The sequence below is a fragment of the Bubalus kerabau genome, chromosome 8 (assembly GCF_029407905.1).
Source record: "Bubalus kerabau isolate K-KA32 ecotype Philippines breed swamp buffalo chromosome 8, PCC_UOA_SB_1v2, whole genome shotgun sequence".
NCBI lineage: Eukaryota > Metazoa > Chordata > Mammalia > Artiodactyla > Bovidae > Bubalus > Bubalus kerabau.
Genome location: NC_073631.1, coordinates 65,110,729 through 65,126,446, shown reverse-complemented (window position 1 = coordinate 65,126,446; position 15,718 = coordinate 65,110,729). Strand labels below are relative to the sequence as shown.

At 39.4% G+C, this 15,718-nt stretch overlaps 1 protein-coding gene across 1 annotated transcript in view; it reads right to left on the bottom strand.

Moving 5' to 3' along the window:
- Positions 1 to 6,294, bottom strand: part of DPY19L2 (dpy-19 like 2) — an 84,978-nt gene extending 78,684 nt beyond the window's left edge. The window contains exons 1-3 of the mRNA XM_055590423.1: positions 5,891 to 6,294; positions 2,475 to 2,499; positions 543 to 630 (exon numbers count right to left, since the gene is read on the bottom strand). Of these exons, the coding sequence (XP_055446398.1) occupies positions 543 to 630; positions 2,475 to 2,499; positions 5,891 to 6,272 (495 nt within the window). The 5' untranslated portion in view covers positions 6,273 to 6,294. The remainder of the gene's footprint in view (positions 1 to 542; positions 631 to 2,474; positions 2,500 to 5,890) is intronic.
- Between the last annotated feature and the right edge of the window lie 9,424 nt (positions 6,295 to 15,718).

The following is a 15,718-nucleotide window of genomic DNA, read 5'->3' as shown; positions in this document are numbered from 1 at the left end:
TCTGGGAGATTTATGGTTTCAGGTCTAACATTTAGGTCTTTAATCCATTTTGACTGTACTCTTGCTTACAAAGTGAGGACTAAAACACTTTTTATTTAAATAATAAACCTATAGGCCAGATTTCAAAAGCAAACCTATGGTTACCAAAGGGGAAATGTGGGTGAAGGACAGGGAGAGATAAATTAGGAGCTTGGGATTAACATACACACATTACTATACATAAAATAGATAACCAACAAGGACCTATTATATAGTACAGAGAACTCTATTCAATATTCTGTAATAATCTACAGAAGTAAAAAATCTGAAAAAGAATGAATATATGTATATTTATAACTGAATCAGTTTGCTATACATCTGAAACACAACATTATAAGTCAACTATATCCCAATAAAATTCTTTTTAAAAACAGCAAAAATAAAATAAACCTACAATAGTGTGAGAAACAGTATAATTCACCAAAATTCATTTCAGATCCTAATATATTTGCACCTTACTATTCTTAAATTACAAATGAATTCATTAGAAGAAAGAACCTAACCATTTCAGTGCGAAAAGTCATCTCCCGTTCTAAGGCTGAGAGGTGAGAAAAATGACGATCATTTTCAAAAAGTGTTATCAAATGTACCCTAGAAGAAAAACAACATGTTTCAAAAACAGGGCTAAACTAACTATTATAAACAAAGAATAAAAGCCATAAGAAGAACAAAGAATAAATTTTTACAATAAATATTGAGATAACTTTATAGTTTGTCAATTTGTAAATTTTTAGGCATTTATAATCCAGCACTATAACACAGATAATTGTATATTTCCCCTTCATGGATCACTGCCTTGTCATGGTGAAGGGGCTTGCATAACTCAATGAAGATATAAGCCATGCCGTGTAGGGTCACCCAAGATGGATGGATCGTAGTGGAGAGTTCTAACAAAACATGATCCACTGGAGCAGGGAGGCCTGGCAAGTTACAGTCCATGGTGTCGCAAAGAGTCGGACATGACTGGGAGACTGAACAACAACAACTGTAGATCTAAAACTCTTGTAGATTTCTCCATCCTTCTTCCCATTCCAGGCATCTAAATCAGAACTGAGGCATGCTTTTGTTTATCTGTTATGTTTTACAAGTGTTTCTAATGTACCAGGTTTGGGAAATGCCTCTTAACTGTTGAAAAGATTTAGAATATAATTTTAAATAAAATTATTTTAGGTTAAATAAATTTTTAAATAAGTAGAACACTACATAAAGTGCCAAAGAAAACAGGACTGTACTTAAAGATATTTCATCAGTACAACTAAAAATAAATAAATAAATAAACCCAGCTGTAGGTACTGAAATAGGAGCATAAGTGACAAGTAAAAATGTAGTGAGCAATTATACTATCCTTAACTATACAGTAGATGCTTTCCAATGAAGTAGAAAATAAAACAAAATTCCATATGGCAACCCTGTCTTCCACTCACCTTCATTTATACTTAGGACATATACCAGGGTATCACAAGCTGTAGGAAATGTTTCTTAACATTACAGTCTTAGTTCTATTAACAACATCGAGATCTCCCTGCAGAATAATGGTCAGAAAAGCACTGTCCCAACAGGACGTGGGGTAGATCCCATTCTTCCCAAGAGCAGAAATCCTTGAGCTCAGGTAGAAATGAAGATATGTCAGAGGAAAATTATTTTACATATACTTTTTACAAAGATATCATTTATGTAAAATAATGTGTATGTGTATGCACACTGAAAGGCTCATTTAATTCTGTATTACCATTACAGGGTGTTTATCTTCATTTCTACCTGATTTCCAATTGACAGGTGCTACTAAAACTTTACACAAACCCTAAGTTTATGTCACTGCCGCCACCGAGGCTGCTGCTGCTGCTAAGTCACTTCAGTTGTGTCCAACCCTGTGCGACCCCATAGACAGCAGCCCACCAGGCTCCTCTGTCCCTGGGATTCTCCAGGCAAGAATACTGGAGTGGGTTGCCATTTCCTTCTCCAATGCATGCATACATGCTAAGTTGCTTCAGTCATGCCCAACTCTGTTCGACCCCATGGACACCAGCCCACCAAGCTCCTCTGTCCACGGGATTCTCTAGGTAAGAATACTGGAGTGGGTTCCCATTTCCTTCTCCCTTATGTCACTAACAACTCTCAATTGCTATAAAATGAGGAAGTTTTTTACATGAAATAAACATGAAAACCACACTACAAAAGCTAGATATTTAGGAAATACAGTGGTGAACCTTTTGGAAAAGCAAAAATATTTTAATTCATAAATTACTATTCCCATAATGCATTCATTTATAAATGTTTCACACATGAGGTTTTTTAAAAGTTTTATACACACACACATATATATATGTTAGCTGGTACACATACAGATATTCTATATACATAGCAAGCAGTTAATTTTTTATATATACAAACAGTCATGATAATTTTTATTTATATCAAAATGAAACTAATCTTACCAGTGCAAAATTGCCACAAAGGCAGCTGGAAAAAGAAAAAAAAAGGAAAAAGTCATTAAAAGTTGCTTTATTATGCCTTTAAAATGACTACTTAATAACTTTTAAAACAAACACTGCAATGTTGGAAGCTTCCCATCATGCTTCTCCAGCTCTTTTTCATATTCTCACCATCCTGAGCTCAGTCCTACCACTCCTCAACATTTCTCAGATGTCTAGTTTTATGTCACAATCAGCAAACTATGGTCTATGGTCTGTCTGGTCTATTTTGTCTGCAAGCTAAAATGGTTGTTAATTTTTTTAAGGGTTGTAAAAAATAGGAAAGAAGAATAAATAACAAAGACTGTATGTGGCCTGAAGTTTAAAATTTTTACTACTTGGGTCTTTACAGAAAAAGTATATACTCACTACATATGTTAACTTTCCATCTAATACATGGTAATACTATGAACCACTTTAACATTAAACCTATACCTTCCCTCTCAACTCTGATAAGGTTTCATCAACTCTAAGATGGACAATGTCCTACTCAACTATATTTGTATCCTCTTTCTTATTCTCAAGGCAATTACTCTTAAAAATAATACTTAAGAAAAAATCAAATATCCTACTAAGTCCATCTAGCTTTCCAAAGTCTTCGAAATATTAGTGTCTCTCACCCACTCCCCTTAACCCACATTCCCTACCCAACAAAATTGTAAGGTGTAATGATGTCAATACTGTAAATGCAAAGAAGGGCTTATCACAGCTCCTTCTAAAGTTGTGATTAAAAGCCTATCTCCTGTATCCTGCCTCTGTCAACTTCACCTCTGAAAGTGACCCAACCTTGTACCTTACTGACACAAAGACCATTTGACGCAAGCACTCTCAACATCTTATATCCATTTTAACATTTCTCTATATAGTGAGCTTTGCTTCTCTGTTCTCTACCATCTCACAACAGGAAGCATCTCTTCTCTTTTCTACTGATAGCTTCTCAAACTCATGCCTTTATCTCCATCCTTCCCAATTATTCCAAGACTGCACCATCAAGTATTCACTCTCTTTGAACCTCAATCTCACCCTCTCTCCTCGATTGTTCCCCTTCAGCCTTTAATATTCCCAGGCCTTAAAATACTTCTCTTGATATAGCAGACCTTCCAACTACAAAATATTCGCTTCTCCATCCCCTGCCATGTCTGACAAGATAATCAGCCAACTTCTTTAAAGTTCCTATAACTCTTAAATGACCAATGACCCTTCAGTTATCAACATTAACAGTCCCTTTCAATTCTCCTGCTTTTCAATCTCTCTGTAGAATTTCACCAGATTCTTAGATTTCTTTCTCTATCAAGACCCATCATACCAACCTGCCAATTCGTCCATTTTCTGACCATTTTGTTTTTATATGCTTCTCTGTTTTATTTTTCTCTTCTCTCTTAAAACTAAGAATGCAGGGGTTTTCCCAAGTATCTTTACTTTGCTCTCTTTTCTACCTTGGAAATCTCACTCAATGTTTCAACTCACTTCTACATGAATAATTCCCAAATCTACGGTCCTCATGCCTGACCAAATGTTCTCTCTTCCTCTCATCACATTCCTTTCCTCTTCTACCTCATCACCTACGCAGGTCCTCTCAACATGTTTCCATCAACTTTCACCTCTGACTTCTCTTCTCCATTCCTACTGTCGCTACCCTCATTAAGACCACTGCTGCCTGGGGCTTCCCTGGTCCAATGGTTAAGAGTCCACTCTGCAATGCAGGGATACCGGTTTGATCCCTGGTCCCAGAGGATCCCACATGCCATTGCAGAGCAACTAAGCCTGAGCACCGTAACTATGAGCCTGTGCTCTACAGCCTGGAAGCTGCAGCTACTGAGCCCACATGTAGCAACTACCGAAGCCTTGGTGCCTAAAGCCTGTGCTCCTCAACAAGAGAAGCCAGTGCACCCCAACTAGAGAAAGTCCACATGCAGCAACCAAGACATTACCGCCAAAAAAACAAACAAACAAACAAACAAAACATCAAAAAGACCATTATTGTCTGGATTTTAGCATTCAACTGTTTTTTTTTTAATTTTATTTTATTTTTAAACTTTACATAATTGTATTAGTTTTGCCAAATATCAAAATGAATCTGCCACAGGTATTCAACTGTTTTTTTCTACCTCAGTCCGTATCCAGTCCATTTTACACACTGCTGTCAAATCAGTCTCTCTGAAGCACACTTCTGATCCTATCACTCTATTTAAGTCATTCAATGTCAATGTCAAGAACATACTAAATGTCACAAAATTGTTCACTTTAAAAATGGTTAATTTTATGTTATGTGCGTTTCACCTCATTTAAAAAAAATTATTTTCCTAAAGAAAAGAATCCATCAGTGCCATCCTACTGAATGAAGTTCAAATGCCTTAAATGTAGACTTGAATTAGACTCCCCACAGCTGGTCCCAACCAATTTTTTGAACACTCTACCTTCTCTTTTGGACCCTTACTTTTATTTCATATTTTCTTACTTCCATGGCTCTGATTATGCTGTTCTATAGGCCTCTAATACTTGTTGTTTGCTCCACACATCCAAATATTACCCTTTTTTGGTCCCAATTAAAATCCCACATTTTCCGTAACTAGACATCTGACAAAATCTAAATATGAACCCCCATTATTTCTCAAGTATTGTCTACATGCTGCAAATGTGGAGATCCATTCTACTTTAATATCAGCAATCAACTTACGATGGAAAAGAAATCACAACTTACATTAGGAGATATCTATCTGTGTTTCAATATATAACAGCAGCCAGTCTGAGCAAGGACTAGGCTCAAAATTGATCTTAATGAAAAAGCAAAATTTACATCTTCAAAAATTAGGAATGCAAATAAAGAAAAATCTTTCAAGGGCTTAAATAAGAAGGCAATTTAGGCATCAAGCTCCTCAGCAAGATGAAAGTAAATAGATACCAACATGGGGAAATATATTGCCTAATTTGATCCTATTTCCCCTGTGAAAGATTCTCAACTCATTAAAACCAACACATTATTTTGCTTCATTCAAGGTGCAGAAAAATATAAAGTCTGACCTCCCCCTCCCCCAAAGCTACCCTATCATTTTCACTAGGGATAAATGGCTGCCTTAAGATGACATTTTGTTGGTGACACATCAAGTTATCACTGTGCCTGCAAACCTTTGAAAATGTTTTAAAATAAGAACTAAGGGGGCTCGGAATTTTTGTCAGCGATTTTCCAGATACTGGAACTCGCCATTATTGCTGCCAGACTTGCTTGTTAAACTGATATTCAAGATTCATGGAAACCACGTCCAACTCTAGGCTCAAGAGGGTACATAGGTCTCTCCATTGTGAGCCTAGTCGCCCGGGAGTGCTGGTCCCGGAGCTGTCGGGGCTCCTGCAAGGGGCTTTCCTCGGTCGGTTCCGCTCACCTATGCCGAAGGTCCCCTTGCCCGAGACCTGACGTCTTTGCAATAGTTGAGCCTTGTCCCACAGCAGCTCCAGCAAAGAGCTGAGAAACGGAAAGCGGTCATTCAGAAGATCGGTCCTTCTGACCATCTCCACTGGCACGCAATTCTGCGTTTTCAAGTTTCGGATCCTCCGCGGCGAATACTTCCGGGCACCCCTTGGCAGGTTCCCCCTGCGTGTGCGCATAGGCAGCTCCGGCCTTTTCACCTCCTCCTTCGGCTCCTCCTCCAACTCCCGCTCCCCAGTTCCTGTGGCCCGGCGCCGCCGCCTAGACTGAGTGGAGCGGAGAAAGTGCGATGGCTCGGAAGCTGCACCTCTGAGCTTATTCCTCGTTTGCCCGACCATTTTCTCATAGTCCCCGTTCGGATGGGGCTGGTACTCTCTCCGGCGCCGGCCTGGCCGAGTCAGGCGAGGTCCGCAAGATGCCTGGCTCGGCTCACATTCTCAACGACTCGCCGCAGCGCCGTTGCAGGCTGCCCGGTCGTCAAGGCGACCGCGAAACAAAACCCAGGCTGCCTGGCGCCTCTCGTGCGCCGCTCACGCGCGCAGCCCCACGTGCGCTTATCCTGCGCACCCTGCCACGTGCACCTCCCACGCGTTCAGCCCCAGGTGCGCTTATCCAAAGCACCACGCGCAACCTCCCGCGTGCGCTACCACGCCTGCAGCCCCACGTGCGCAGGCCCTTAGCACCGCCCCTCGCTGACCCTCCCACGTGCGCCCCCACGTGTCCATTTTGTAGTGAGCTGACTGCTCGGCGCCCCAAGCACGTCGCCACGCGCGTTTCCCAGCGCATCTTCTCACGTGCGCGGCTCAGCTGTCATACCTTGCTAGCGAACAAGACTGAAGAACTTTCTTCCTTTTAATTCCTTTCTTCGGGTTTAGCCTTAGCTTTGTTTTTGCCAAAAGGTTGTCTGTTTCAAGGTTATTAACAAAAAAGGAGATCTCAATTTTAAAAAGTAACAGTAGGGGGGAAAAAAAGCGAGGAAAGGAAGCGAGAGCCTGTGACGCGCCTGGCACTTATTAGGAGCGTCTCTCCTCGCCTCCTTGGAACACTTGGCTGGTATGGGACACCTAGAGTTCATCTCCTACACCGAGGCAGTGGCCCGACGCTGCAGGCAGCAGGTGGCAGAGCTGGCATGAACCCGGTGAGTCTAACCGCACAGCCTCAGGTTGAATGCGAATTCAGAGTTGTCCCCTTTGAGGACAGAGTTTATCCATCTATTCTGAAGTGAAATTGTGTCCCAAACCAGGTTGCTCAGAATTCCTCGGCAGTTGAGCGCGGAGCTGTGCTCAGCACTCTCACCTTTCTGAACCAGAAACCACCCGGGACCACATAAAGGAGAAACCCACAGTCACTGCAGAGCCATACGCGACGCCACAGCGACTGGCAAAGATGCACAGGGACCGTGGCGCTTGTCATGTCCTCTGTTCCCGGCCCTGCGGCCAGAGCCCACACCGCCTCACGTCCCATCTGTTTCCCGACGGATCCAACTTCCTAAAACCCCTTTCCCCCCATCTGGTCTAGACGCCCTGCGGCTAGGTTAATTTCCCAGATGCCACACCGCTCAGAAATGCTTAGGACTCCCATTAGCCCATACATAAAAGTTAAACTCCTTGGCTTGTTTATTGGCACCTTTAGTAGCCTGCCCCATCTACCTTTTCAACTTCAATTTCCCACGTCCCCGGACATAGATCTTCCTCTCCAGTCATTAAGTAAAGTCTTCAATGTGACTCCGTTAACTATCCCTTTACTCATACCCTAAAGCCCTCTTGCGTTCTCATCCGTTTTTGCTTACCTCTTTCAGTTTTGTTACTTTCCAAGCCCCACCCGGTTTCTCCAGCCCAGGTTAATTTCCCTATTCTGCAGGTCTAAACCGGCAATGGCACCCCACTCCAGTACTCTTGCCTGGAAAATCCCATGGACCGAGGATCCTGGTAGGCTGCAGTCCATGGGATCGCTAAGAGTCGGACACGACTGAGCGACTTCACTTTCACTTTTCACTTTCATGCATTGGAGAAGGAAATGGCAACCCACTCCAGTGTTCTTGCCTGGAGAATCCCAGGGACGGGAGAGCCTGGTGGGCTGCCGTCTATAGGGTCGCACACGACTGAAGCGACTTAGCAGCAGCAGAAAACCAGTTACTGACAGCACTATTCATCTTGTCACTTAAATTCAGTAGGTGTTATTAATTTGCTGGTTTGTAAGATCCCCCCACCCACCCCCCCACTCCCCCCCACCCCCCCAACCCCACCCCCCCACTCCCCCCCACCCCCCCAACCCCACCCCCCCACCCCCCCGCCAAGGAGCCTTTCTATATTCCTGACACTGTTTGCTGCTTAAAATGGTCACGCATTTAGGGAATTCCCTAACAGTCTAGCGGTTAGGACCCCACTCTTTGCCGAGGGCCCAGATTCAATCCTCACCCCCATCTCCACCCCCACCCCCGCGAGGCTAAAAAAATTAACAAAATGGTTTCGTATTTAATTGTATTTAATTCACACAGTAACTGTATGAATTAGGAAACCGTGGACTAAGGATGTAGTGATTTACCCAAGTTTTAACAACTGAAAAATCGTCCAATTCTGAGTTTAAAATACAAGGCACTTATGGGTGGTTGATAAAAATACATTATTTAAAAAACATGCAAATTCAAAAAATGCCTTATTTTTTCATATGAATATTCTAATATTGTTTTTGGAGTGCTATGATTTAATGAAAAGGAAATTATAGAATTATGTAAGACATGATTTGGGTGCATTTGCACCTTTATGTATGTATTAAATAGAGCATCTGGTTCTGGAGGTTTTTTATTTCTCTTTAATCTATCATTCGGAGAAGGCAATGGCACCCCACTCCAGTACTCTTGCCTGGAGAATCCCATGGACAGAGGAGCCTGGTAGGCTGCAGTCCATGGGGTCACTAGGAGTTGGACACAACTGAGCGACTTCACTTTCATGCATTGGAGAAGGAAATGGCAACCCACTCCAGTGTTCTTGCCTGGAGAATCCCAGGGACGGGGGAGCCTGGTGGGCTGCCGTCTATGGGGTCGCACAGAGTCAGACACGACTGAAGTGACTTAGCAGCAGCAGCAATCTATCATTATTGGTATATTTACAGGCTACTACTTCTGGTATCAGTTTGGGGAATTTATATTTTCCAACAGACATTTCAAGTCAACTGAATTATACACTCTTTTACCTGAAATTGATATGGTCACCTGTGCTTTTTCTAAAACTCAGTGTTTTCCCAAATAATCTGTTTATTCTTCAACTCTGTAATTTTTCCTAGATGTGTTTAAGTTATATCTTGTTGAATATTTTCAAAGGTAATTTGAGGGTCCCTGTTGATAGATTATCTACTTAAGTGATTTTATGTTTTACATCTTTGTTTTTTGTGAGGAGTGGGTAGTTTTCTGGGAGCAAAGAGTGGCTGCTACTGGGATGTTGGCCAAATGTCATTTTCAGGGACATTTTCTTGTATAACTCTGAACTGAAATTTCTGATTTTGGTCTTCTCTTCAGTCTGTTTTGTCTGTTTCTTATGTTTCTCTCTTTGCGAATTTGTTTCTTCGAGTTTCCTGTTGTCTTTTGGATCACTCCATGTGCAAACAGAATAAAGCATATGCTTACCCTTGGTCTAGCCCTCAAAGGTTCAAATCTGGTCATGTTCTCCATTTAAAAAATTAATTTTTATGATGTTCATTGTACTATTATTTACATAAGTGAAAATTAGAACTCCCATGTCAAACAGTGAATTACAGAACACCGATGATGGTGAGGCATTACTAAATTGAATAAAGTAATTTTAAATGAACACTTAACAGTACAGGAAAATACTTACAGTGTTAAAGATGGGCTTACTGGGTGGAGCTAATGGTAAAGAACCTGCCTGCCAGTGCAGGAGATGTCAGAGATGTGGGTCGATCCCCGAGTCAGAAAGATCCCCTGGAGGAAGGCATGGCTACTACTCCAGTATTCTTACCTAGAAAATCCCATGGACAGAGAAGCCTGGCAGACTACAGTCCATAAAGTCACAAAGAGCTGGACATGAGTGGGTAATTTAGCATGCATATAGTGTTAAAGGTAAAATAAGCAGTGTATATATGATTCAGTGTATAGTAAACACATAGAATTAACTGTGTTCCATGGACTTCCCTGGTGGCTCAGTTGGTAAGGCATCTGCCTGCAATGCAGGAGACCTGGCTTTGATCCCTGGGTCGGGAAGATCCCCTGGAGAAGGAAATGGCAACCCACTTCAGTGCTCTTGCCTGGAAAATCCCATGGATGGAGGAGCCTACATAGGTTTAACATAGAAGTAACCCCATACATAGGAGTAACCCCATAGGCTACAGTCCATGGGGTTGCAAAGAGTCAGACACAAATTGAGTGACTTCACATACTCCCCTCTAAATCTTTTACATAGAAGACTCATATATGGAAAATTACCAGTGTGTGACCTTTAGTTTAGTAACTTAGTCACTCTAATATTTATATCCTGATCTGAAAAATGCTGAAGCACTTAAAGCATAGTAAAGCATCTAAAAGAGTACATGCTTACTTTTAAAATTGTTACTATATCTTGGGGACTTACCTGGTGGTCCGGTGGTTAAGACTCCAAGCTCCCACTGCAAGGGGCAGGGCTTTGATTCTTGGTCAGGGAACTAAGATCATACGTGTCGTACATTGTGACCAAAAAATAAGATAAAGTGCTCTAGAGTGACCATATTTAGAGTATGCTGATGAGTATTACTTCCAATTAATGTTTTGCTCACCTATATTTTTGTCATTAGTTTTATGTTAGTTCTATTGTTAAACAGTAATAAGAATTCTGTGCTCACTAGTTAACTGAGAAAACTGAGAGTTGCCTAAATGATTTTGCGTTCTCTCAGTAAGGGGAGGGATAGATTGTGTATGTGAGGGGAAACATGACACTCAAGTTTTATTCTGTTGAACAGAATCATGGCATGTTTTCATCTTGTATAACTTCCCTAACAGTGTTCACTTATTTTGAGCTAGCTATTTGGGACACAGTTGTTGCAGTCATATTTAGCTACATGCTTGTTAATGACAATGACTTAAATCAGTATTCCTGATACTTATTTTCTGCTGAACTGACAGTGCATTATAATTTTATATAATGCAGTATATTCTCAAATTATTTTTTTATCTTTGAAATGAAGATAATACGTGATTTAGCAAATTGTTTCTCTCACATAGAGATTTTCCAGGCATCTATGTCTAAAACGTGTCTCAAGTTTTCTTTTAGTAAAGCAATTGCTTCTTTATGCCAAAATGCAGTGAAACTGTAAAACCTGCAGATGGCAGTAATGACTTGTAAATCAGGATTTTAAAAATTAACAGAAGTTTTTTAGTTCATTTTTTTAAATATGAAAAAATCACTGTTATTGTACATCAGTTAACTAAATAGGAAATAGGGAAATTCCAAATTAATCCATCATAAAGATATTACATTGTGTATTTCATATATCAAAATAATTAAGATATTCATCATGGCCAGTGTTTGGTTTTCACAAATAATAATGATTTTGCTTTCATTGAGTCAGATATTTTTAATCAAGTTTAAGTGTTTTAACTTTGCACAAATATATAGATATAAATTTAAGTGGATAGTTGAGTTACATCTATATCTAGCTTAGTTATATGGATCTGGAAAGATTGAGATAATAAAGTGAATATTGCTTTGAAAATATTATACAAGTTGATAATTTAAAATACTAATTTCACTTTAATAATATGCAAACAAAATGGGGTTTTATTTGTGCTATTTCAGTTTCTTATACATTACTTTTTTCCCCCTCTTTAAAGAGTTGGAATTGGCATCTAAGTGTTTACCTCTAGTCTGTCATCATTAACTAGTCCTAAAGATGAGAGCAAAATTCTTAGGATCTCATGATTATATTAACTATTACTGAGCCACATATCCAAGATTTTTTCAGAGCATTTAGATTTAGTGATTTTATTCATTTCAATTAAGTTTTTAAAAGATGAACTGAATGAGATTCATTTTCTATACTTTTGCAAGACTTCCTATAAATTCACAAAGATGAAAAAAATTCTGTTTATTCATGTATCTCTGTATTTGCTTCAAAAATAGAATAACCATAGACTCAGTTTTCTTGGTGGCTGTTTATTTTCTGAATGGTCTGTTTCATATATGTTAAAAGGTCCTTTCAAATTCATCTGCAGCAAGTTACTTCCACTAAAAGAAATGTCTTTGCACATGTATGTTTATGAAACAACTTCTTCAGTCTAAAAGCATTACATATCTTGCATTGATTCATTTTTACATAGTGCATTTGCTGCTATGAATTACTTTATAGAGCCTGTTTCAATTCTAGTTTTATGCAGGTGCTTGTTCATAGAAGAAAAAGGGAAGTCATCAAATTGCAATGAAGCATACAGCTTGAATGCAAATACATCTGTATGTGATACTTTGTGTAAACACTGCCTTTTCATCCACAGGAGAAAAGATATCTTGTAATAAGTTGAAATTTCTGGAAGTTCTAGTCCTTCTGTGTCTGTGAGGGTCCTATTCTCCTTTTAAAACTGTCTCTCTCAACCACCCATACTGGTTAGTTCCCCAGGCCTATATCAGATGAAATGAGATCTGCTTGACCTTAAACAGCCTTATATAGAAATATTTCATTCAGAGGAAGGAAGATAATCCAGTAATTAATTGGGAGAATTCCTTCACCTCCCCCACAGAGAGACCACCTGATCGCATAATATGTGCACACTGATTTGAGCAGAAGGGTACTCGGTAATCATTTTAAAATGACTTAACCAATACATACACAACCACAGGCATGTATTTATGTCATACCCCCAAAGTCCATTTTTCTATGAACCCAATGATGATAGTTCCTTGAATAATTTCCAACATATGGATTTAAAAAAATTTGCAACCAAAGTAACTAATACAAGAACTACTACAAATAAGCAAAAGTCTTAGACCATATTAAAGAATGGACTGTTGTTTATGTATGAGCAGGTTAGATGCAAAATATAGCAAAAAAGGAAGTGAAACATAAGACACGTGTGTGCTATGTTTTATATCTCATTTTAGATTGACTTAAAATTTAACTTTGATTATAACATAGTGGTAAAGAAATATCACAGTAGGATATTAGCCAGTATGTCTTGGCAATTTACTTCACCAGCTCTGATTTCTTCAACCATGAAATAAAGACTTTGGACTACATAGCCTTATTAAAGGGCTTCCAAAGTGGTAAAGTGGCCCTAGTGGTAAAGAACCCACCTGCCAATGCAGGAGACATTAAGAGACACAGGTTCAATCTCTGGGTTGGGAAGATCCCCTGGAGGAGGGCATGGCAACCCACTCCAGTATTCTTACCTGGAGAATCCCATGGACAAAGGAGCCTGGCAGGCTACAGTTCATGGGGTTGCAAAGAGTCAGACATAACTGAAGCCACTTAGCATGCACGCATAGCCTTATTTAAACTTTTAAACTTGATTCCAGTTAGTATTTGAACATACATTTAAGTAGCTGGAAAAATATACATGTTGAGTTATATAGTGCCCTGTACCAAACTCCCTTGTTAACCATGCTTCTCTTCTCTGCTTATCTGTCTCTAGCTATGTGTTCAGATTCCACCTTGATGGTCTTACTCTCTGCAATCTACCCCTCAATTTGTTCCCTATCCTGTCCTTCGGTTGCTACACCTCTCACTGCCAACTCAGATGAACTAAGCCTATCTCACTCTACCTATTCAGCCCAGCCCCAACCTGGCCTCTACTGCATCCCTAAACTCTGTTCTGGTTCTTTCCTGATTCTATATGATGTCCAGTCTCTCAGATACAGTTGACTTCATTGTTCCTATTCTCTTAATTATGTCCATCCTTTAGAAGCCTAAGCGGCAACTAGTGTATAAAGGGAAGAGGAAACATCCCTAAATAATAAGTGTTTTTATGAAGACCACCAAGCTCTTGCTTTGGACATCAGAGTCCTGCTTTCACATAAATATTGACTTGTTCTTAAAAGGTAAATGTGGAAGTTTAGAATTTCCTTCTTGTCATTGCTACAATCCGAAACTCTTCTTGAGACTCGTCAGTGACAATGTGAAATTCAGTAGGAGAAAAACTGTTGAGTTATTTGTTTATGTTTCTTAAGATTACGTACCTGGAGACACAGAAGACAATGTACTGTATAAATCCATGTATATGAAATGCCCAGCAGAAGGATATTCAGAGAAACAGAAAGTAAAGGCAATGTAGGCCTTAATTTTTCTCTCTAAAATCTAGAAATATTTGTCATAGGGTTTAGCATAGAGTCTTAGTTATGAATACAGACAGGGTTTGAAACCTGGCTATCTCACTTACTTTGTAGGTCTCTGAGCATTTAATTTCTCTATGCCTCAATTTTCTCATACCTCAAATGGGAATAATAGTAGCACATGCCTCAAAGAGTTGTTGCAAAGGTTAAGCAAGATCATGTATATAAAGTATATAGATATAGTAAATGTTTTATAAAAGTAAATAATTATTATCATATCAAGGCTCAAGATGGAAATGGAAGTATTTATGTCATCTTTTTCTTTTCCAGGGAGTCCAAAGAAATAGCTACAGTTCTTCCTAGGGAAAAAAAAAGAGGAGATAAAAATAACCCAATTTAAATTGAGAGCCTAAAACCATACAATGCTATCTAATAGGCAGAATTATCTTCTTTTTACAGATAAAAAGGAATTTTGAGGCAGGGAGAAGATTTTAGACTGCTCACTCTTAACTCACAAGTACACATGATTTACTCCCCTGGAAGTCCTCAAAGTTGACAAGTTGGGCCCTAAAAAATGGAAATGAAATATTTTCTAGATAGCTTTTTTTATGTTTTAAAGTAACAGCTTTAGTGATATGTAATTCACATAGCATGAAATATATTCTTTTAAAGTGTAGGATTCCGTGACTTTAGTATATTCACAGTGTTGTGGAACAATCACTGCTATCTAATTCCACATTTTTACTATGCCCCACCCCCAAAATACATCATACTAGCTAGCTGTCATTCCCATTTCTCCTTTCTTCTATCCCCTAGCAGTCTGCTTTCTGTCTCTCTGAGTATCTTTCTACTGGGCGTTTCATATAAATGGAATCACACAACATGTCTTTTGTGTCTGGCTTCATTCGCCTAGTGTAATGTTTTCAAGGTTCATCCATGTTGAAGCACATATCAGTACTTCATTTCTTCTTATAGCTAAATAGTATTTAGTTACATAAATATAACAAATTTCATTTATCTGTTTACCAGTTGATGGACATTTGGGTTGTTTCTACTTTTATGGATATTATGAATAATAGGAATATACATATACAAGTTTTTATGTGAACATACGTTTTCATTTCTCCTAGATATATACTGGGCATAGAACTCCTAGGTCATGTGGTAACTCTACCTTTAACATTTTAATGAACCACCAGACTGTTTTCCAAAGTGGCCATATCATTTTATATTCTCACCACCAATGTACAAGGGGTCCAATTTCTTTACATCCTTGCCAACACTTGTTACTCTCAATCTTTTGATTATAGCCATCACAGTGGGTGTGAAGTGGTAGCTCATTGGCTTTTTAAAATTGTTGTTGTTAGTCATTAAGTCCTGTTCTGCTCTTTTGCGACCCTATGAACTTTAGCCCACCAGGCTCCTCCTGACCATGGCATTTCCCAAGCAAGAATACTGTAGTGGGTTGCCATTTCCTTCTCCAGGTGATCTTTCTGACCCAGGGATTGAACCTGCATCTCTTGCATTGGCAGTTGGGT